At 38.5% G+C, this 24,639-nt stretch overlaps 1 protein-coding gene and 1 pseudogene across 2 annotated transcripts in view; one reads left to right on the top strand and one right to left on the bottom strand.

Moving 5' to 3' along the window:
• LOC110289203 (zinc finger protein 431-like) overlaps positions 1 to 19,200 on the top strand; it is a 20,204-nt gene extending 1,004 nt beyond the window's left edge. The window contains exons 2-4 of one of the 2 annotated variants that reach the window (XM_021155359.2): positions 15,319 to 15,445; positions 15,652 to 15,712; positions 16,772 to 19,200. In XM_021155359.2, coding sequence (XP_021011018.1) covers positions 15,319 to 15,445; positions 15,652 to 15,712; positions 16,772 to 17,987 — 1,404 coding nt within the window. In that variant the 3' untranslated portion in view covers positions 17,988 to 19,200. The remainder of the gene's footprint in view (positions 1 to 15,318; positions 15,446 to 15,651; positions 15,713 to 16,771) is intronic. The other variant, XM_029473948.1, reaches the window with a different exon arrangement.
• Positions 6,245 to 7,639, bottom strand: LOC110289204 (annotated as a pseudogene).
• Positions 19,201 to 24,639: the final 5,439 nt, after the last annotated feature.

The raw sequence follows: 24,639 nt of genomic DNA, 5'->3' as shown, positions 1-24,639 counted from the left end.
GTTTTCTTCTTGAGAAAAAGCATAGTTCTGCCATATTCGCAGGAGAACACCGGCTGGCAACCTTTTGAAAAGGGAAAACACTGTTGGGTCCAGGCCTGGCTTGATCACGCAAGGCTTTCTGTGAGGCCCTCATGTATAGAAAATGGCATAGCTCTTTCTCAAACCCAGGAACATGCTTGACAGAGCCAGGTACGCCCTCATGTATTGGGAGTAAAATAGAACTCCTTTTCTTCTTCTTTTTCTCCCTTTTATTATTATTATTAATTATTTTACTTATTTACATTTCAAATGTTGTCCCCCTTCCTGGTCTCTCTTTCATAAACTCCCCACTTTTGCCTCTAAGATGGTGTTCCCACCCCCCCTCAGTCCCCCACTCCCACCTCCCCCTTTGCTGGGGCAACAAACCTCCACAGGACCAAGCTCCGCAGCTGCCATTGATGCCAGATAGGGCAGTTCTCTGGTACATATGTAGCAGGAGCCCTGGACCCACTCATGAATACTCTTTGGTTGGTGGTTTAGTCTCTGGAGCTCTGAGGTGTCTAGTTAGTTGATAGTGTTATTCTTTCTATTTGACTGAGTCCGCAGACCCCAATAGAAGAGTTAGGGGAAGGACTGAAGGAGCTGAAGGGTATTGCAACCCCATTGGAAGGGCTCCTTTTCTAGAGCAAGGAAGATGCTTGAGAGAGGTCATAATGATCTGAGGAGGCCTCTGGGGAGGGGTTACTTCAGATCCTGAGAACCCAACTCTTCTCACTTTGTGGGGCTGTGGTGATCAGTCTCAAGGCATCTGTAGGGTTTAAGTAATGCCTTTGAGATACCCTGCGTTCCTTTGTACAGTATTATGTTATTAGACTCTCCTTGAGTTTGTCCCATTGTATGGTAGTTTGTGCTGACTTCATAGAAGTTTCCCATTTCTTTGCTATTCTTCTTAAGCTTACTTGGCATAAGACAGCTTGCAGAGACAACCCCCAACTCCCCCCCCCCCCCAGCTTTTGTCTTTGCTCCTTTCAACTTTTTCTAACTTTCTCATCCTCTGGGACCTTCAACTTAGGACCCTGTCACTGATTATTAGATAGCACTGGTGTACTTAAAAAATAATTCTGAGCCGGGTGGTGGTGGCACATGCCTTTAATCCCAGCACTTGGGAGACAAAGGCAGGCGGATATCTGAGTTTGAGGCCAGCCTGGTCTACAGAGTGAGTTCCAGGACAGCCAGAGCTATACAGAGAAACCATGTCTCGAAAAACCAAAAAAGAAAAAAAAAGAAAAAAGGAATAATTCTGTGTTGCAGGTTATTTGTTCTTATTGTGAACCCTGAGATTGTGTTATTCACTGGTAAAATCTACTTTTAATTGTACTGTGGCTCAACTTTAACACACACCTTTAATTCAGGAGCTTTCTGCTTGAATTTTGTAAACAGGATTTACAAACCATAGGTTAAGAGTCAGAGCAAGTAACCAGTTGACAGGAAGTGCAAATAGGATTAATAAGAAAAAACAATAAAGAGTTAGAAGGAGTCATGGAGATGGATAGAGATGCGCAGAGATTAGAAGGGAGGTGCATTAGAAGGTTTTTTTTTTTTTTGGTTCTTTTTTTTGTGGTAGTATGAGAGAGGGGCATTCTTGGTAGGGCATCTGCTGAGGAGAACGGTCAATTGGGTGCTCTCTCTGCCTGTCTGATTGGCAGACTTTCACCCCAGCATCTGGCTGCTGGGCTTCTATTGGTAAAATAGAACAATTGAGATTTACAAAAAAAGATTATGGGAATATTTTTGCTGTGTAAATCTCCCATCTGTGATGGGTGTGGCTAGACTTACAGTCTCTTGTCCATATTTAAATTGTTCAAAACATAACATAACATGGGGACTGAACCTAAAAGAGATGTAAGATTGACAGCATATAGGACATATGAAACTTGTTCTCAGTGGTCTCCTATTTGAGCATTAGCCAGAGCTGACTGCTTGCTGTCATTAAAGAGTTTCTTTCTTTCTTTCTTTCTTTCTTTCTTTCTTTCTTTCTTTCTTTCTTTCTTTCTTACTTTGTTTCTTCCTTTTTTCCTTTTTTCCTTTCTTCCTTTCGTCCTTTCTTGCATGTATATCTGTGTAAGTGTTTTGGATCATTTCAAATTGAAGTCAGTTACAATTGTGAGCTTCCACATGGGGCTGGGAATTGAATCTGCATCCTCCGGAAGAGCAGCCCATGCTCTTAACCAGTGATTTATTTATCCAGCCCCCTCTTTCTTTTTATCTTTATTTATTTATTTATTTATTTCATGTATGTGAGTACACTGTCGCTGTCTTCAGACACACCAGAAGAGGTCATCGGATCCCATTACAGATGTTGTGAGCCACCATGTGGTTGCTGTGAATTGAACTCAGGACCTCTGGAAGAGCAGTCAGTGCTCTTAACCTCTGAGCCATCTCTCCAGCCCAAGAGATGTTTCTTAATTATTCTTTAAACTGTGTGTGTATTCATTTCTCTCTGGGAAGGTGTATTAATTCTAGAATAGCTGCATCTTCTGACTCCTCCCTGTCCTCACATTGCTCAGGGTCCTGTCTGCTCTGGGAAATAGCTGTTGGGTGAATTCACAGACCATATAGAAGATCAGTGAAATTGTTGCAGAAAGGGACACAGAGGGGACAGGGAAGAGAAAGGGAGAAAGTTGGTGCACACATAGGATGGAGAAAATGCCAAGGGAGCAAAGAAGGAAGAGTTTCTGGGGCAGGAGAAGTTCATCTTAGAGGATGGTGCATGGCAGCCATGCCCTGTAACAGGTAGAGAGTGAGGGATGCTGGGAGAACCTAGATGCCAGGTCCATTTTGGTGTGTTAAACAGGCACCTCAACTGCTTGTCCAGGGTCTGAAACCCAACAAATCATACTGCAGGAAAAAGTAAAAATGAGGTTAAGAATCAGACTGAGTCATTTGTTTGTATTTTAATAATGACAATAAATTATAATTTATCAAAAATGTAATAGTCTTAGACAAATGATACATTTCTTTTTTTTTTTTCTAAGATGAAATTACCCACCTTAGCGGTTAGCACTTTTACTTTTACTTTGGAAGATATATTTAAACTTTTTATTTATTTTTTTTGGTTTTTCGAGACACGGTTTCTCTGTATAGCCCTGGCTGTCCTGGCACTCACTTTGTAGACCAGGCTGGCCTCGAACTCAGAAATCCACCTGCCTCTGGCTCCCGAGTACTGGGATTAAAGGCGTGCACCACCACGCCCAGCTATATTTAAACATTTTTATATATCACTTTGTATATATAAAATATACTGTATTATATAGTTAAGGTAGCTCTACTGTGTAACATTACATATGTATTTGTATTATTTGAACAGTTATTCAAGCATTACCTTTCCTTAAATAAAAGGAAGGATACTCTTTTGTTTATTAAATGTGCAGGAACCTCTGTAATTCCACAATCCACACTAGTGGATGATAATGAAAAAAATAAGTGGGTTTATTTCTTGCATGGTATATATTTCACATTGCTGACAGTAAAACTTCTGATATCATACATCTGGACAGAGCCCATGAATGAGCTTGTTATGAATTCCTGTGTGATGGTCACCCTTTGCACAAACAGAATAAAAATTATATCTATCAAAATCATGATTTCCCTGCCTTGGATGTTTGCTTTTCTTTGTTTGTTGTTGCTTCCCTTCTTTGTATTTTCATCTATTCATATTGAATGAATTTTTTAACTGAAATGTATTCTTCTCTCATACAACATATTGACCATGTCCACTCCTCAAAGCTAACCCAAACCCCTTCTTCACTTCCTCTTCCTCAGATCTACTCCTCCAACTCTGTTTCCTTTTCAGAATAGGGTGGGTCTCCAAGAAGGCACAGGAAAACGAGAATAAACAAGACATGAAAAGATGAGGCAATAGACCTCATATGGACACTGTATAAGGCAACCACGGGTGAAATGTTCTGTAGATATCTTTTAAGTCCATTTGGTTCATAACCTCTATTTCACTATGTCTCTCTTTCCATGATCTGTCCATTAGTGAGAGTGAGGTGTTGAAGTCTCCCACTATTATTGTGTGGGGTTCAATGTGTTTTGAACTTTAGTAAAGTTTCTTTTATGAATGTAGGTGCCTTTGCATTTGGGGTATACATGTTCAGAATTGAGACTTTCTCTTGGTGGATTTTTCCCTTTGATGAATATGAAGTATTCATCCTTATCATACTTGATAACTTTGTGTTGAAAGTCTATTTTATTGGATATTAGAATGGCAACTCTAGCTTGTATCTTGTAACCATTTTCTTATAAGACCTTTTTCCTGCCTTTTAATCTGAGATATTGTCTGTCTTTGTTATTCATGTGTGTTTCTTGTTTTCAGCAAAATTTTAGATCCTGGTTGCATATCCAGTCTTATGTTAGTTTATGTCTTTTTATTGGGGAATTGAACCCACTGATTTTACAGATATTAAAGACAGATGATTGTTAGTTCCTGTTATGTTTGTTTTTGTAGGTGGCATTGTGTGCATGTGGTTCTCTGCTTTTGGCTTTGTTGTGAGATGATTAATATCTTTTTTCTTTGGTGTAGGTACCCTCCTTGTGTTAGAGTTCTCCTTCTGGAATTCTCTGTAGGCCTGGATTGGTAGATAGATACTTTCTTAATTTGGTTTTGTTTAAGAATATTTTGCTTTCTCCATACTTTATTTTTTTATAAACTATTTTATTTTCTCCATCTCATATCTCTATATTGATTGAGAGTATTCCTAGGTATAGTAGCCTGGGCTGTCATTTCTGTTCTCTTAGAGTCTGCATGACCTCTGACCAGGCTCTTTTGGCTTTTAGTGTCCCTGTTGAGAAGTGTGGTGTAATTCTGATAGGTCTACCTTTGCATGTTACTTGACTCTTTTCCATTGCAGCTTTTAATATTCCTTCTTTGTACTGTGCATTTAGTATTTTGAGTATTATGTGATGAGAGGTTTTTCTTTTCTGGTCCCATTTATTTGGGCTTATTCTATGGGCTTCTTCTACTTTTATGGCCATTGCCTTCTTTAGGTTGGGGAAGTTTTCTTCTATGATTTTGTTGAAGATATTTTCAGGTCCTTTGAGCTGGTGTCTTAGGGTTTCTATTCCTACACAAACATCATGACCAAGAAGCAAGTTGGGGAGGAAAGTGTTTATTCAGCTTACACTTCCATACCACTGTTCATCACTAAGGAAGTCAGGACTGGAACTCAAGCAGGTCAGAAATCAGGAGCTGATGCAGCAGCCATGGAGGGATGTTCCTTACTGGCTTGCTTCTCCTGGCTTGCTAAGCCTGCTGTCTTATAGAATCCAAGACTACCAGCCCAGAGATGGTCCCACCCACAAGGGGCCTTTCCCCCTTGATCACTAATTGAGGAAAGGTCTTACAGTGGGATCTCATGGAGACATTTCCTCAACTGAAGCTCCTTTCTCTGTGATAACTCCAGCTGTGTCAAGTTGACACTTGACTAGCCAGTACAGCTGGGAATCTTCATTCTCCTGTATTCCAGTTACTCTTACATTTGGTCTTTTCATTGTATCCTGGATTTCCTGGATGTTTTGGGTTAGGACTTTTTAACGTTTTGAACCTGTAGTTTCTTGAGGTTCCCCCACCCCCATGTTTTATATATTAGGCCTATGTCTGTTGTAGTATTGGTCAAAATATTTTCCCATGTCCTGGGCTGTCTCTCTGTCTCATTGAAGTAGTTTTAATTTTCATTACTTTCTTTTTTTCTTTTTTGGTTTTTTGAGACAGGGTTTCTCTGTATAATCCTGGCCGTCCTGGAACTCACTTTGTAGACCAGGCTGGCCTCGAACTCAGAAATCCGCCTGCCTGTGCCTCCCAAGTGCTGGGATTAAAGGCGTGTGCCACCACCGCCTGGCTTGTCATTACTTTCTATTTATTAATTTTTTTTAAAATTTCAAGCTACTTCATTTTCAAAATGGGTCACAACATACACTTTTGGCCCATTCTGCCAATGTACAAGCTACAAACACTTGCTCAGCAACTGAGGGGCACTCATTATTATCATTTCTGAAAATTGAATAAAAATCCATGTAAAACAAATATTCAAAGTTTCCATAGGAACACAGTCAGTGTGAACCCCATCTCCTAGCCTTTCATACTGCATTGGTGCCAACCCTACTCTCACAAAGACATCCCAAACTAGCAGTAATTATGTTAATTGGTCCCCCCAAATGCCTTAATTCAAGCTAAACTTGCAGGTAAGAGCTACAAGAATGGCATCTACACATTTATGGTAGCAGAAGCACAGGCTGCAGGGTGAAGGTCCATCCCACTCTCCTAGGCACAAGACATGGGCAGAGTGCCATCATCCTGTTCCTCCACTTCCATGGGAAGCCATGCCTCTGGATCTGCTTCATGGGTTGCCACTTTGGCCGTGACATTACAGAGTAGTTGTTTGGCCTCTGGAACCCATTGAAAGTAGAAGCAGCAGTGGTGTATGCACCCATGTTCTCAAACAGCATCCAATCACCCACATGCATTTCAGGCAGGTTACAGCGCTCAATGATCCAATCAAGGCCATCACATGTTGGTCCCCAGATGCTGGATGAGTAATACTTCTCATCTGGCTTGGGTCTCTTCTGCAGCAGGGCCTTCACATGGGCATGATCATAAAGAATGCAGTTAAATGATCCATATACTCCATCCTTCACATGATACATGAAGGTTTACTTATTTGAGTCATCATCATCAGAGCTGTACTGTTCTTTCCACACTTTTTTTTTTTTTTTTTTGGCAATGATGTTGACGGCAAGCGTGAAAGCTGATGTGACATAGTATCTGCCTGGCTCAGCTATGATTCTCACTCCAGAGTCTGATGGGAAGTACTTGTCCAGAGCTGGGTTGATTACACTGGTGATCTCTTCAAATATAAATGTTGTATCTTCAGATCCAGGAAAGCCACCACCAATATCAAGCAGATGCATGCTGAAACCAACTTCTGTTCCCATGTCAAACACACAATGGGCATCCCGACACTGCCTGCACGAAGGTCTCGGGGTCAGTACATCCACTGCTCACATGGAAGCTCACACCAGTGACTTCAATATTTAGCTCTTTTGCCCGTTCCAAGAGAAGCCTGCTGGTTTTGAGTGTGGCACCAAACTTAACACTGAGGCGACAAACTGCTTTGGAATCATCAGTGGCAATCCGCAGAACCAACTTTGCCTTTGGATGTGCTTTGGCGACTTTCATCAATACAATTTCACTGTCAAAAGTCATCATCTGGACTTGGTTACTGGCAGCATACTTGATTTGAGAGACTTGTTTACAAGGATTTGCATAGATAATCCTCTCTGGAGGCACCCCAAGCCCTTGTACCAACTGAATTTCCCCTCTTGCTTGCACAGTCAAATCCTGTCCCAATGGCAGCTAGGGTGCTCACTATGGCTCTGCTCATTACACTTGACAGCATAAAAGGGAGTAACACGGGGAGGAGCTTTTAGCCACCTCAGATGCTTAAGAATGTCTCCGAGGTCCACAACATAGAAAGCATCCTTATCATCAGAGGAAGAGACGTCATTGATTTTTTTTTTTTTTTTGGTTCAGAATGTCCTTAGCAGTAAAGCCTTCATAGAGGATGTGGCAGTCAAACTCTTCCTTAGTAAAGCTGCTCATGGTTCTCCATGTACCTACAGAAAACCTAGAGATGGAATTAAATTATCCCCAGCTCCTCACAAGACCAACTTATCTAAGAACTCTTAATGCTGTCTCCTTGGAGTGCTGGAAACACTCACAGCACAGTGTCGCAGCTATCCAGACCCATGGAGATGCTGCTGCCAAATCCCAAGAAGCACCCCGTCAGTCCGTCCGCTCCCCCCTCTCATCAGCCGCCTCTTCATGCCACGGCAGATGCAGAGCTGTGGGCTGAGGGAGGTTGGTTGCAACAGCAGTGGAGGTGGCAGCAACATCTGCTGCAGGGACTAACCTGTTTATTAAATTTTGATCTTAGTGCCTGCACTATGGGTGTTCTCTTCAGAAGGTTGTTTCCTGTGCCATGTGTTTAAGGTTGTTCCTTACTTTCTTTTCTATTAATTTCAGTGTATCTGGTCTTATTTTGAGGTCTTTGTTCCACTTGGGCTTAAGTTTTGTACATGGTGATGAATACAAATTGATTTACGTTCATCTATATGCAGGAATACACTTTAACCAGCACCACTTGTTGATGGTGCTGTTCTTTTTTGATTGTCTATTTGTGGATTTCTCATGTGGGTGGAATCATGTCCGAATCTTTTTTTTTTAATATTTAATATTTTTTATTACATATTTTCCTCAATTACATTTCCAATGCTATCCCAAAAGTCCCCCATACCGCCCCCCACTTCCCTACCCACCCATTCCCATTCTTTTGGCCCTTGCATTCCCCTATATTGGGGCATATAAAGTTTACAAGTCCAATGGGCCTCTCTTTCCAGTGATGGCCGACTAGGCCATCTTTCGATACATATGCAGCTAGAGACAAGAGCTCCGGGGTACTGGTTAGTTCATCATGTTGTTCCAACTATAGGGTTGCAGATCCCTTTAGCTCCTTGGGTACTTTCTCTAGCTTCTCCATTGGGAGCCCTGTGATACACTCCAATAGCTGACTGTGAGCATCCACTCCTGTGTTTGCTAGGCCCCGACATAGTCTCACAAGAGACAGCTATATTTGGGTCCTTTCAGCAAAATCTTGCTAGTGTATGCAATGGTGTCAGCGTTTAGAAGCTGCTTATGGGATGGATCCCTGGATACGGTAGTCTCTAGATGGTCCATCCTTTCATCACAGCTCGAAACTTTGTCTCTGTAACTCCTTCCATGGGTGTTTTGTTTCATGTCCGAATCTTAAGTTTGATTCCATTGAGCAGTGTGTCTGTTTTCATACCAATTCCGTGCAGTTCTTTTATTTCTCAGGATTGGTTTAGCCTCTTTTTCTTTTCTTTTTTTTTTTCTTTTCTTTCTTTCTTTTCTTTTTTCTTTTTTGTAATTTTATATAAGGTGGGATTGTTCTTTCAAAGTCTGTAAACAACTTTGTTTGAATTTTGATGGGACTATGTTGAATCTGTAGATTGTTTTGGATAGGATGGCCGACATTAATCTGTTAATCCTACTGATCCATGAACATGAGAGATTTTTATGTTTTCAGATAATTTTTCAATTTATTTTTTGAAAGACTTGTAGGTTTTTTTTTCTTTTTTCTTTTTCCTTTTTTTTTGTTTTTGTTTTTTGTTTGTTTGTTTGTTTTTTCGAGACAGGGTTTCTCTGTATAGCCCTGGCTGCCCTGGAACTCACTCTGTAAACCAGGATGGCCTCAAACTCAGAAATCCACCTGCCTCTGCCTCCCGAGTACTGGAATTAAAGGCATGCGCCACCATGCCTGGCTGTTTTTTCTTTTTTTAACATAGAAGTCTTTTACATGCATTTTTAGAGTTACTCCAACATATTTTACGTATTTATTTCAGTGTATTGTGAAGGTTGTTCTTTGCCTGATTTCTTTCTAACTCTATTTGATAATTTTTACTTTTTTTCATTCTAGTTGTTGTTCCACCAACCCCTTCTCCACAGTTCCTCAGCCTATTCTTCCTCCCCCTTGCCTCTAAGAGGGTGCTCTCCCCCCTACAGGCCTCCTTCTTCCCTGGGGCCTCAAGTCGCTCAAGGATTAAGCACATCTGTTCATACTGAGATCTGAATAGGCAGGCTTCTGCTATATTTGTGCCAGGGGTCTCGGTCTGACCCATCTTTGCTCCTGGTTGTTTTATCAGTCTCTGGGATCTCTCTGGGGTCTGGGTTAGTTGAGACTGCTGGTCATCCTATAGGGTAACTCTTCCTTTCAGCTTCCTTAATTCTTCCCCTAATTCAACCATGGGGTCCCTGACTTCAATCCAATGGTTGGGTGTAAGGATCTGCTTCTGTCTCAGTCAGCTCTGGTAGGGCCTCTCAGAGGACAGCCATACTAGGCTCCCATCTGTAAGCACATCATACCAGCAGTAATAGTATCAGGCCTTGGTGCCTCACTGCCATGAGATGGTTCTCTACTTTACAAAACTGGAAAATCTAGATGAAATGGATGATTTTATAGACAAATACCACATACAAAAGTTAAATCAAGATCAAGTAAATTATGTAATGAGTCCCATAACTCCTAAATAAATAGAAATAGTCATAATAAACCCTCCAACCAAAAAAAAAAAAAAGAAAAAGAAAAAGAAAAAAAAAAAGCCCAATTCTAGATGGATTCAGTGCAGAATTCCACGAGACCTTCAAAGACCTAATATCAATACTCTTCAAACTTTTCCACAAAATAGAATCAGAAAGAATACTACCTAATTCATTCTATGAAGCCACAGTCCCTCTGATACCATACCATACCATACAAAGACCCAATAAAGAAAGGGAACTTCAATCCACTTTCACTTGTGAATATCAATGTAAAAATACTCAATAAAATTTTCACAAACTGAATCCAAGACCACATTAAAACTATCAGTCACCATGATCAAGTATGCTTTATCCCAGGAATGCAGGGATAGTTCAATGTGAAAAATCCATGTAATATAGTATATAAATAAACTCAATGAAAAAAAGCCACATGATCATCTCATTAGATGCTGAAAAAGTCTTCAACAAAAGACAACTGCTGATAGTTCATGTTAAAGTCTTGGAGTGACCAGGGATTCATGGCACATACCTAAACATAATAAAAGCAGTAGATAGCAAACCAACAGCCAATACCATGGGGATGTTCTGTGGTATCTACTGGAGGCATGGATAGGGGAGTGGAAGCTGATCACTAGGAGAAACCCTTAGTATTAGATCTCAGGTAACGGGGAGTGGCAAAGGTCTGGAGGTATTCTACTTGGTCCTATACCCAGTGTCCTAATACTGAGGCATCAGATTCCCAGGGCTTATTATTATTATTATTATTTATTGTGCATATATTTAGAATTTTGTTGTTAATCTGTGAAGGACTTATTGGATAAAATGTACTATGTGGGCTGATAGGTCATTCAGCAAATATTTTTCTTGGTTTTGACCTGAGTTCAGTAAACAACACGCAGTCAAAGTTGGGAAGCTTATAAACACCTGCTACTCCTGCTCCAGGAAATCTGACCCTTCCTTTTCTAGTGTGTCACCTGTACACACAATGGAAGACATTCTTTCTCACACACGCAAATATAAGGATAGAAATTGGGATAGACTTGCTTTCATAAGTTTTTATGTATGACTTCTAAAACAGTGCAAACCAAACTATTTAGGAATATAACTCAAACACGGTGTTTCTATAAAAATCTGCTTGCTGAATTTACTTTTTAAAAGTTTGTATTTCCTCACACATGTGTAGACTTATACCCAGATATCAATCATAGGGAATAAAATGGTTTGTAAGTGATCCTAACAGACATCCTTTTTTTAATCATAAGAGGACATACTTTTAATAGTCAAAACTATTTCTATGATATTGAACCATTTTATGCCGGAGTTGAATCTCTGCAATTGGGATAGCCCTCCACTCCCAGTTCATTTTCTGTTATTGGTAAAGGAAAGAAGCAGCATGCACAGGGTGAGTACTGGCCAGTGATTTCTTTGATTTTTTATTTTGACTATACTGCCACCCTTCTTTCTTCTTTAAAGGACTATGTTATATTTATAGGTCTGTCTTTGTGTCTCCTTTTATCAGTGATGCCATCTATATTGTGTGATATAATTAATTGTATAATGATATTGTTGTTTAGACTTATACAATTTTTTCTTCTGTAAATATACTATATTATATTTTGAGTGTTTGCTAGTTTGGGGAACTTTCTGGGACTAACAATTTTAAGTGTCTCTTCTTGAACCTAAAGGATTGCTTCTCCTCATTTCTTGGTAAATCTGTGTTTTCCACTTGCTGTAGTCATCAGTGTTTGGGGTTTTGCTACTCACATGATTGATATAGTTAACACATTTTGGGGTTTTAAAAACTTATTCATATATTATTATGTCATCATTATCTTTAGTTCTCAGTATTTCAGAACACCAGTCATCTGAGGGAGCCTCATCTGAGGATACATCCCCCTCAGAATGGTTGGTTGCTATGTCTGTGAGAGAGTGTGTTAATTGATGATCGATATGGGAAGGCTCTTCCACTGAGAGTAGCAATATCCCTAACCAAATAGGCCTGGCCCAGGTAAGAGAACTAGCTGATCATAAGGCAGCTACCAAGCAAGGGAGCAAGCCAGTAAAAAAGGTTCTTCCATGGTTTTTACGTTCAATTTCTAGCTTGTGTTTTTAACCTAAGCTCCCAAAATGATGGACTGTGATCTGACAGAACCATCCAACAACAACAAAAAAAAATCCACATATTACTTGAGATGGTTTTGGTTAGAGGATTTAATCACAGCATCAAAGAAGCAAAGTAGAACAAAAAATGGTAAGCAAAATGTGATTTTGCTCCTGGATATAACCTGTAAACGTTCTTATTTGTAGGAATATGGAAAATATCAGGGCTTGAGCTGGCAAAGGCATGTGAAGCAGTACCCAGAGCTTACTCAGGTGTCCTTTGAGGACCTGGAATATTGGAGTGTTGAGAGTAATACAGTGGTCATAAGATTTCAGTTGAAAATAGACTCCAAAAAACCTTTAGCTGGAGATTATTTGTGTGATATTTTGGTCCAAAATCTTTTTGATTCTGCCCATGCTCTGAGATATTGAGTAAAGCAGAATTTAGAAAGAAAGAAAGAAAGAAAGAAAGAAAGAAAGAAAGAAAGAAAGAAGTGACTTCTTAGAAGAAACCCTGACACTGTTGGTTGGTTATTACTGGTGGCTCTTTCAGGACTACAGTGAAGAAAAGCAATAAGTAGGGCAGAAATAAATGCAAAGTGTGTTCTGTAGAGAAAAACAGCACTAGGTAATTTCAGATGGCAGGCAAATTCTGAAACAGATGCAGGAATTTNCAAGGAGGTTATCACCATTNAAGAGAAGGCCCTTGCTCTATACTGGAAGTCTATGANGGTACCCTAAAGGTAATATTCCCTCTTGTAAGACTTCTCTTCTGGAAAGAGTAAGGAAAGTGATTCCTAGTCACCAGAAGGAACTTTATATTTTAAAACCTGCTGCAATTATAGTCCAAGCAGGGCAGGGTCCATCCCAAGTTAGAAGTAAAATGTGGCATTATCACCCATGTTCTACTAGTTCCACAAGCAAGAAAGACATACACTTTAACGTCATGGATTTTTTTTTTCCTATGTGGTTTCAATTCAACACTGTTCCAGCCATCTGTTTGGCAGAGTCAGAACCTCTGTGAGGAAACTCATAGTTCATTGCAGGAGGCTGTGAGGATAAAGCCTGAGTTGAATTTTGAGACCACAGAAGTCAAAACTATGAGAAATCTAACATGGAGAGATGAATATAGTGGAAGTAACCAGAATGAAAGATGGATGAGATGTCACAGGGACAAGGTTGTTCAAGTCCTTTGAAACTGAAGCTCCATGTATCTGAGCCAATGATACAGGATTTGGTGTTTGTCCTGCTTGTTTCTTGCTTTGGTCCAATCTCCCCTCACTATTTACACATTCCTCTCTACTGGAATGGGAATGGGTATTCTGAACTATTTTATGTTGAAAAGATGTATCTGGTTTTCTGATTTTTACAAGACGTGGCAATCAAGAGATTGTTTTGAGTGTCAGAAAAGACTTTGGACATTTGAACAGTGCGTGGGCTATTGTAGACTACTGAGATCATTGAAGTTACTCGATGCAGTTTCAACATGGGATGATGCTTGTCTCTCCTTTGTCTGTTTCTTTGGGGACCTTATGGTAGCTTTTGTGAAGCAACCTTTCTAGATTCCTTTTGGGGATGGAATTGAAGTGCTCATACACTCAACCCATTTCCTGTACTTTGTGTCTACTGTGTTGTGGTTGAACCTGATCAGTTAGGTTCTGTCTCTTACAGTCATGCCTTCACCATTATAGACTCTATCTCTAATTCATTTAACATACAATAGAGGGAATTGCTATTCCATGCTAACCTATTTTGCTAGACTGATATTTTTATGTTTTTAATTTTGTTGCTTGTGTTTTTGAAGATCAAGTTTCACTTAGTAGCCCCAACTGACCTTAAAGTAGCTATGTAGACCAGGGATACATCAAACTTAGAGATCCATCTGCCTCTGCCTCTAGAGTACTGGTATTAAATGTGGAACAACATCCCTGGCCCTTTTTTGTTTTTATATTATTGGCTGATGAACCTGGAAGGTAGGTTTATATACACATCAAGAATATGCTGTTGTACTGATCTTCATACACATCTTGAATTTTGAAATTTGGCAGAGTATATTCTATTTTTTAGGATAGCGTGTATGTGTGACATTACTACTATCTAGGCCTATTGAGTCATTAGATTGTAAGTTTGCAATCGTCTTTATACTTGGGTTTTAATTTTGAATGTGTTTGGATATTTTGACGGTATGCATGAATATGCACTTCATGTGTGCCAGGTTCTCAGAGTCGTTCTGACCTTGCCTCAGAAGACCTGAACTATGAATAATGGATAATTGTGAGCCCAAATGTAAGCACTAGCAAATGAGCCCAATTGTTAACAAGACCAGCAAGAGCTCTTCACTGGGGATCAATCTCTTCTGCCCTATGCTTCTTATTTTTGATCAACATTTACATTGCTTATATTGTCATCCACTCATTAGTTACTGTTTAAACATGTGGTCCCTTTTAGTAAGATCCTTTTTATGTTACAGTTCAAACTGGGGCACCTTGGGTTTCTGGAATATGAATACAGAACTGGAGTGAATGTACAATTTCTTGGAGGAACTTCAGTAAAAACCTCCAAGTCTTTCTATCTTTTTTATTTGTTTGACTGATTTTGTAAGGGAGACCTCTGGCTGTCTTGGAACTTGTTATATAGACCAGCTTGGCATCCAACTCAATGAAATACCCTACTTCTGCTTTCTTTGTGCGGGGATTAAAGGCATAAGCCAATACACTTAGCTTGACCATCACTTTGTGTGTGTGTGTATCTACTTAGTAATTGTTCATACCATTTCTGTAATGTCTACTTAGTATTTTTCATCTATTTGTCTCTCTTTATGTTTGTTAGTTGGGATTTTCCTTGTAAGGCAAAAATACCCTATTCAGAGAGCTCAAAAATGACAGAGGTAAACCTCATTATTTAGTTTCCTTCTAAAATGTCTTAGTGATTACATTAGAACTACTGAATCAGGAAATAAGTCGAGGAAGCACCAGAATGATATGAATATATTGCCAATGAAGTATACAATTAGTGTTGTCAGCATCATGCTTTTTATTTTACATATGTATGGGGTATTTTAGAATGGAATGACCTATGATGATGTGCATGTAAACTTCACTGGAGAAGAGTGGGCTTTGCTCAGTCCTTCCCAGAAGAGGCTCTACAAGGATGTGATGCTGGAAACCTACAGAAACCTCACTGCTATAGGTAAGAAAGTGAATTTCATTTGGGATTTTAAAATAAGGGGACAGCTGTTTCTTTGTTATTGATGCTCTTTTATAATTTCAAACAAGGATGACGAAAAATAAGGTGAATAAACCAAGCATGCTTGTAAGGTTCATTGACTATATAGGAACTTCAGTTTTGCCAAATTTCCAATAATATGTCATACATTTTCTGGTACTCCATTTTAGGTTACAGTTGGGAAGACCGTAATATTGAAGAACATTTTCAACGTTCTAGAAGACATGGGAGGTAATTTTCAGGTGCAGGCTGATAGGAATATGCCTCTTAAGAAAATTTTAAAGAAAAGCAACAGTGTAAAGAAAAAAAAACCCGATTTTAAGTGTATCAATAATTTTTAAATTTTCACAAAGCTATGTACCTTAATGTCAGATATTTGATTGTGTTTACAAGTCATTTCTCTAAGAAAGAAGACAGGGAAACAGTGCCTTAACAGATATCCCCAATTGAATCGCCCCTTAGCCACTATGTTGTAGAACTGCCTGTCTGTTTAATCTCATACAACTTAGATGTTGGGAAAGGTATATACATTGAATAGGTGGTAAACATATGTCTAACACCTGGAATAAGTAACTATTCCATGGTCAAGCTGGTGTTTATAGTATTGTTAAGTTTAGTGAAATGTTGTTGTGGAGAAACCTTAATCTCTGTACCACATGTGTATGAAGAACAACAAAAAAAAATCAAATTATGTGAATGCAATGTGAAAACCTTTCATTTGATATTCTTCTTTCAATAGCTATATGATCACAGTGGAACCAAACTGTATGAGTATAGGGATATTAAAAGAAGCAGTGTACCTCTCGTCCAGTAGACTTAGAAGATCTATAGTAGTCCCCACTTTGAATGGACTTTCTGGATGTGGTAAAAGTTTACAATTAATTTGTTTTCCAACTTTATTGGAAATATAACCAGAAACTGACACTGCAGAAAAATCCCTGTGTGCTAGGAATGTGAAGACTTACACTTTAGGGAAGTTTATGAAAGGAATTAGTGTGGTAAAGCTTTGCATTCTTCCAGTTCTCTTCAAATATGAAAAAAATCTCATATAGAAAAAGGATATTATAAATGGGAGCAATATAATGCTCTTGTCATCACAGGTATCTTCAGAAACACAAAACTAACCCTTAATGAATGGAAACGTCATGAATGGAAACAAAATGTGGAAACCTTAAGATCTGATTCCTCTTTATCATTAGAATACAGTGTAAAACTCATTTGTAGAGGTAAAAAGATTAATTAGTGTAATGAATGTGGTAAAGCTTTCACATGTTTTGATTATCGTTGCAGGCATGAAAGAAGTCATACTGGGGAAAACCCTTCTGTATATACTCAATGTAATAAAGTATTTGCATATCAGAGTCATACTCAAAGACTCCACCAAATTCATACTGGAGAGAAACCCTACGAAGGTATTCAACATGATAAAGCCTTTGCACATCACAATCATCTTCCACGGCGTGAAAGAATTCATGCTGGAGAGAAACCTTATGAATGCAATCAGTGTGGTAAATCCTTTGCACACTGTAGTTACCTTCGAAAGCATAAAAGAATACATAGTGGAGAGAAACCCCACGAATGTAATCAATGTGGTAAAGCTTTTGCATGTCACAGTAATCTCCGAATACATAAAAGAACACATACTGGAGAGAAACCCTATGAATGTAACCAGTGTGGTCAAGCCTTTGCATGTCAAGGAAATCTCCGATTACATGAAAGAACACATACTGGAGAGAAACCCTATGAATGCAATCAATGTGGTCAAGCCTTTGCATCTCACAGTCATCTCCAAATACATAAAAGAACACATACTGGAGAGAAGCCCTACAAATGTAATCAATGTGATAAAGCCTTTTCACAAGGTAGTTCACTACAAATACATAAAAGAACACATACTAAAGAGAAACCCTATGAATGTAATCAATGTGGTAAAGCCTATATATGTCACAGTAGTCTCCGAATACATAAAAGAACACATACTGGAGAGAAACCCTATGAATGTAATCAATGTGGTAAAGCCTTTGCAAGTCACAGTACTCTCCGTATACATAAAAAGACACATACAGCAGAGAAACCCTATGAATGTAATCAATGTGGTAAAGCCTTTACACGGCACAATAGTCTCCAAATACATAAAAGAACACATACTGGAGAGAAACCCTACAAATGTGATGAATGTGATAAAGCCTTTGCACAACAAGGTCATCTCAGAATACATAAAAGAACACATACTGGAGAAAAACCTTATGGATGTAATCAGTGTCATAAAGCTTTTGCACGTCATAGTCATCTTCAAATTCATGAAAGAATTCATACTGGAGAGAAACCTTACAAGTGTGATCAATGTAATAAAGCCTTTGCACAATATGGTAGTCTTCAAATACATAAAAGCACACATACTGCTGAAAAGCCCTACAAATGTAATGAATGTGGTAAAACTTTTTCACAACTCAGTTATCTCAGAATACATAAAAGAACACATAATAGAGAGAAACCCTATAAATAAACAGTAGTTTTGAGTGGTTATAAAACTCACACTGAAGGGATTGTATGACTATAAAGAATTTGGTAAGATATTTAGCCAATACATTTCCATTAAGTTACAGAAGATTATTTATTCAGGGGAATAAATTTGACTAGTGTCACCAACATATTCAGGCATTATTATATCCCTCTTTATTATGCCCTGATGATCTGGAAGAAATGTAAGATTGATTGCATCAGAAGTATCTGAAGCCTTGGCACTTTAAAGAAATTTCAGAGTCCCAAATCTCTACAAAATGAAGAAGAGTGAAAAGAAAGATCAGGAGAGAAACTGACAAGTCTTAAAAAGTGGCTGAGCAATTGGCCAATGCCACAAGACAGTTTATCTCAAAAGTGGTAAAAAAGAGAGCTGTGGGAGCAAGCCCAGAAGGAAATATGTATATTGTATGCCTGCTGGAGTTTGTTTCCCATAAGGAGAGAAAGAAAATATGCAGGGATGAAGATTGGCTTGTCAGATCAGGATCATATTCTGCTTCTCTGAAGCCTGTAAAATTCTGTTAGGAGGACTCCTGGAGATCCTAAGACTTCAACAGGAGTCAGCCACTCTAAGACTGGAGCAACCATGCTTTTGCAAAGAGCTGTGTGAGGTATGGAAGAAATATGAGGGCAAGAGCTTCAGATTGTAAAGCCAAAGGGTCAAATGACTAGAGGGAGATGCTCAGGGTGTACCTGAGGACAAGCTGGCTCCTACTGTGCTCTTTGCATCCACTTAGCTGTCATGGGTCAACCCCTCCAGGTCTTCCACTCTTTATTCTTGGCAACTACAATGTAGCTGCCAGTAAGAGCACTGTGCTCCTTCTCTGGCAGTCCCCACCCATTCATTAATCCTTGTAACCTGCTTCCCTGGGAAGACTAAGGATATTCTAAAGAGATATTTCTTTTTCTTTGGCTAACAATTAGTGAAACAGTGGGTTGCATGAAATTCAAATTTCCTGGGTAATCACATTCTGGGTAAGATTGAGTCCTCCGTCGAAGAATGCTTCTGCTGAAGAAACATTTGCACAATGCAGGAGACAGAGGAACTAAGAATGGAGTATGGTTTGAGGGATGGCTGGAAAATTCTTATACTGCTTGGATGGATTACTTAGCATCTATCTCTTTCCTTCCACCTAAATATGTCATTACCCCCAGTGATTGAATAGTTTGCTTCTATCTTTGTCATTATTCCAGTTTAGTTGCACTCAATAAATTTGTTTCTAATTTTATGACAAGTTTCCTTTTTTTTTTTCTGTCTTTTCTATTGTTTTCAATTTATTATTATTTTTTTAAAGATTAGTTTCACCATGAATCTCTAGCTGGCCTGGAAGTAAGTATATAGATTCATGTCTTCTAGAATATCAGAGTTTTTTTTCCACCTTTCCTGTAGAGGGCCTGTATTAATATTGGGCATTTCAAAGCCAGATAATTAGGCTCCCCATAAATGCCAAAATAATAAAATACAAAGTGAATCAAAAAACAAAATGCTCGATAAAATACAAAGTGAATCAAAAAACATATCAAGAATACTAACCATGATTGTGAAGACTTCACCTGAGATGAGGAAATGGATCAACAGAAAAAAAAATGTAATCCACTATATAGTGACAGAATAAACTCATTAGACACCGAACTAGCATATAACAGGAAAAAATATAGGCATCAGCCTGAGCCAATCACAGTCTCTTGGTTCCTTGGGACTCACTCCACACCCACTGATAACTCTACTTGGATGACAATAAAATTCTGAAATTTCGGCCTCCACTTTCTGAGCTCTGTGATTTAAAGCCTCAAGCCTGTGTCACCAAGCCTGTCTTTAGTGGCTTCAACTTCATATAATGAGTCATTAGAATTACGGGATTAGTAAGGTGAGCAGTTACACTTTACTGCAGTTGAAAAACCACCTATCTCTGTGAGTTTAACCATCTTTAGAATAAAGACAGAACTCTCCACTAGTCCCTTCATGAGTCATTGGAGTTTATAACAGTTATAACAATGATAAAGAAAAACAATATAGCTTATTTATTGGAGATAGTAGAGTTTAAGGCAGAAGGACTGTTTGATGGGAGCCTTCTTCAGTTCCTCAGAAAATAGCCTGTATCTTCCTGGCCCCGTTAAGGAATCAGACTCAGCTACTTATCCCCACTAAGCCATTTCATGAGGAAAATTGGTTTGTAATACTCTTATTTTGTTCTTGAGTTTTTATGTGTGTTGAGTATGGGGGTAAACTGAATTGGGTATTGTTCCTTCTGTTTCTATTTTGTAAAATATGTAGAGCTGTAATAGCATTAAGTCTTCTTTGAAAGTCTGATTGAATTCTGCACTAAAACCATCCAGCTCTGTGTTTTTAAGTTGGGAGTCTTGAATTGATTCTCTATCACTAGTTGTTATAGGTCTATTTACATTTTTATCTGATGTTTGTTTAAGTGTAGTAAGTGGTACCAAAGAGAAAATCATTCATGTCTTTTAGAATCTCCAGTTTGGAGGGGCACAGTTTTAAAGTATATTCTTATCATTCTGTGGATTTCCTTAATGTCTGTTGTTATGTCCCCATTTGTTTCTGATAGTCTTTGATCAGAGTTGCCTATTGTACCGATTTTTCTCAAAGAATGAGCTGTGTGTTTCAGTGCTTTTTGTTATTGTTGCTGTTGCATTGTTCTCTCTTTTTGTCTTTGGCCCTCAACTTGATAGTTGCTTGTTCTCTACTCCTTTAAAGTGCCTTTGCTTCTTTTTGTTTTAGAGCTTTCACATGTTCTGTTAAGTTGGTAGTAAGACACTTCTCCCACCCCTGTTTTAATGTATGCACTTAGTGCTATGAACTGTCCTCTTATCACAGCTTTCATTGTGTCCCATGGATGGATATGTTGTGTATTCATTTTTATTGAATTCTAGAAGTGCTTAATTTCTTTATCACTGTCTGATACATTTTACCTTCAGTACAAAGTTATTCAGTTTCCATGATTTTGTTACTGGTCTGTCATTTCTGTAGTTGGTGATGTGGAGCTTTAATCCATTGTGGTCTGACAGGATGCAGCAGGGTATTTCAATTTTCTGGTATCTGTTGATACTTGCACTGTGTTCAAGTATGCCATTAATTTTGGAAAACATTTCATGAATTCCTGAGAAGTGTGTATATTCTTTTGTGTTTTGGTGTAATGTGCTATAAATATCAGTTAGATCCATTTGCCTTTTTAATGTCAGTTAGCTTGAGTTGTTCTCTCTTTAGTTTTTGTCTGTAGGACCTGTCCATTGGCAAGAATGAGATGTTCAAGTCTCCCACTATAAATGCTTGAGGGTCAGTGTGTGATTTAAGCTGCAAAGGTGTTTCTTTTACAGTGGTAGCTACTCTTACATTTGGTGCTTAGACTTTATGAGTTGAAATGTTATCTTGGTAGATTTTTTAAATTAATGTATAGTGCCCTGTATATCTTTTGGTTAATTTTGGGTTGAAGTGTATATATATTTAGATATTAAAATGGCTACACCAGTTTGTTTTTTAGATCTCTTTGCTTGGAATATCGTTTTCCAACATTTTAACCTTGAGGTAATGTTTATTCTTGATGTTGAACTGGGTTTCTTGTATGCAGGAGAAGGATGCATGCTGTTTCACCATCCATCTATTAGCCTGTGTCTTTTTATTTGGGGAATTAAGGCCATATTGAGAAATATCAATGAATAGTGATTACTAATTCTTTTATTTTGTTTTTGTTGGTTGTGGTCTGTACATGTGTGCATGTATATCTGTGTGTGTGTGTGTGTGTGTGTGTGTGTGTGTGTACTTTTGGTTTTACTGATAATGTGAGATTACTTATTTCCTGTGTTTTCATATGTGTAGCTATCCTTGTGTTGGATTTTTACTTCTCTCCCCTTCTGTAGGAATGTATTTATAGATGTTGTTTCTATATCTTATTTTTTTCGTTTATGGTGATTGAAGTTTTCTAGGTTTAGTAGTCAGTAGTTTCAGTAGATTAAGTAATATGTAGTTTCATATAATCTGTGCCCAAGCCCTTCTGGCTTCAGAGTCTCCTCTAAATAGACAGGAGGGATTCTAGAGCACAGGGATATAAGTTACTTGGTTCAACCGCCCCCCCCCCCTTGCAGTTACTCTCTCTTTGCTATATATGTTTAGGGTTTTGATTATTACATGGCAAAGGCACTTTGTTTTGTGGTCCAACCTATTTGGTATTCTCTATGTTTCTTGGCATCTCCTTTAGGTTTAAAACATTTTTTTTATGGTTTTGTTGAAAATACTTTCTAGGCATTTGAGATGGTATCCTTCTCTATTCCTGTTGTTTATAGTTTTTGTCTTCTCATAACACCCTCAAGTTTCAGGACTTTTATGCTAGAACATTTTTATAGTTAACAGTTTCTTTGACAAACATCAATTTCTTCCATTATATCTTAAATGTCTGATATTCTCTCTTCTATCTCCAGTCTGTGGGTAAACCTTGCCTTTGTAGTTCTTGTTTACAGTTCTAAATTGTTCATTTCCATGCTTTTCTTAGTCTGTTTTTTTCTTTATTGCTTCTATTTTCAGTTTAAGGTCTTGAACTGCTTTACTTCAACTTTTTTTCTTGGATTTATTTAAGGGAGCTATTGGTTTCCTCCAATTATTTGTTTGTCTTCTTCTGGCTGTCCCTAATGGGTTTGTTGATTTTTCTCCAATTGTTTGATCGTGTTTCCCTGGATTTCTGTAAGGGATTTTATTCATTGCCACTTTAAGAACCATAATCTTCATATAGTTTGTTTTAAGGTCTTTTTCTTGTACTTTCAGCTATGTTGGAATATTCAGGACCTGCTATGATAGGATAGCATGGCTCTGTTGCTGACCTATATTTCCCTGGCTGTTACTGGTTCTATGCCTATGCTAGTGTCTGTGTGTCTAGTTTTGGGGTGATTTTAGGACTAGGTTCTGATTTCTGAATTTGTCTTGTTTGAATAGTAGTTTTGTTCCTGCAGTTCTGTTTGCCCTCTGTATTTTCGGAGTGTGTTGGCTAAACGTTGCCTACTTTACTGGCATGCTTAGCTGGTAGGTTCGAGTGGGAATGCTTTCTGGTATTGGAGGAAGGGAAGGCTAGGGAGATAATGATCTTAGCTATTCATACAAGGCATAGATGAAGGGGCGGTGAAGTTTCCTCTGCTGTTCTTTTCCAGTGCTAAGGACAACTGTGACAATTTCGGTCTGGGGTAACTGATCACATTGGTAGATCTGTGGAGAGCCTACCTGGTCTTCTGGCAAGCATGGCATGTGGGTTTAACAGGGATTGTCTGCCCAAGTTTGGGCTAGGATCCAGAAATGAGGTAGGATTGGAAGGACAACTCGGGATGGCATGTTTTATCTATGAAGGCATAAATGGGGAGAGGAAGCTTCCCCTGGTATTCTGTTCTAATACTAAGGGAAACTGTGAGAATTTAGTCTTTGGTAACTAATAATGGGGTAAGTCTTTGTATAGACTACATAGTGTTTTGGTGGACATAGCATGTAGTTAATCAGGGTGTCTGACCATAGTTTGTAGCTAAGAGATCAGCAAGTTTGTGACTAAGAGATCAGCAAGAAAGGATTTGTATTTGTCAGGATTCTAGGGTCAAAAACTTATGGAATGTCTCTCTATATTGAGTAAATTTAATCCAGTTACCCCAACAATGGTCAGTTGTGAATGAGAAGTCCAAGAATCTAGTAGTTGATCAGTTCATTCCAAATATAGTCATGTTGACCAATAGAAATAGCCACTACATGATGGGAAGGTGGGGTTGTCTATGGTATCTGCCTAAGGCATGGACAGTAGGAGAGGAAACTGCAGCACTAGGGCTAACCATGAGTATTGGGTCCCAGGTAACAGAGAGTAGGGAAGGTCTGGAGGCATCCTACCTTGTCCCATACCCAACATCTTCATACTGAGACATCAAGTTCCTAGGGATCATTTATTTACTTCTTTTTCATTTAGGTTTTTATCTTCTTTGTTCTGCAATAGATTTTTTGTTTATGAGATAAAAAATACTGTGTAGGCTGGGTAAATTTTACTGGAGTTGACCTGAATTTAGATACCAACACTCAAGTTAGAAGGCTCATAAACACCTGCAATGCCAGATCCAGAGGATCTGATAACTTCTCTTGTGTGTCATCTCTACACACATGGGAAGCATTCTCTTTCATACACACTATTATATGCATAAAATTGAGAATGAACTTGTTTTCAAAAGAGCAACACAAGCTGTTTAGCTGGATAATCTGTTATCTTGCATTTAGTTTTTAATAGTGTGCATCTCCTCAATCTGGTGGAGGCTTGCATTCAGTCATCATCAATCATAGGAAACAAAATAGTTTCTAAGTGATCCTAACAGACACTCTTTTCTTTATCATCAGAGAATGAGATACTTTTAGTACTCAAAACTATTTTGTCCAGTTTTGAAACATTAGAATGCTTTAAGGAACTTTCTCCAATTAGAATAACTGTCTACCCATATACTTTATCTATTATTGGCAAAGGAAGGAACCAGAGTGCATAGGTGAGTGCTGGCCAATGACTTTTTTTTTTTTAATTTTTTAATATTTTTATTACATATTTTCCTCAATTACATTTCCAATACTATCCCAAAAGTCCCCCATAGCGCCCCCCACTTCCCTACCCACCCATTCC

Source organism: Mus caroli, unplaced genomic scaffold (genome assembly GCF_900094665.2).
Source record: "Mus caroli unplaced genomic scaffold, CAROLI_EIJ_v1.1 scaffold_10929_1, whole genome shotgun sequence".
Taxonomy (NCBI): domain Eukaryota; kingdom Metazoa; phylum Chordata; class Mammalia; order Rodentia; family Muridae; genus Mus; species Mus caroli.
This window is presented reverse-complemented; position numbering and strand designations above follow the sequence as displayed.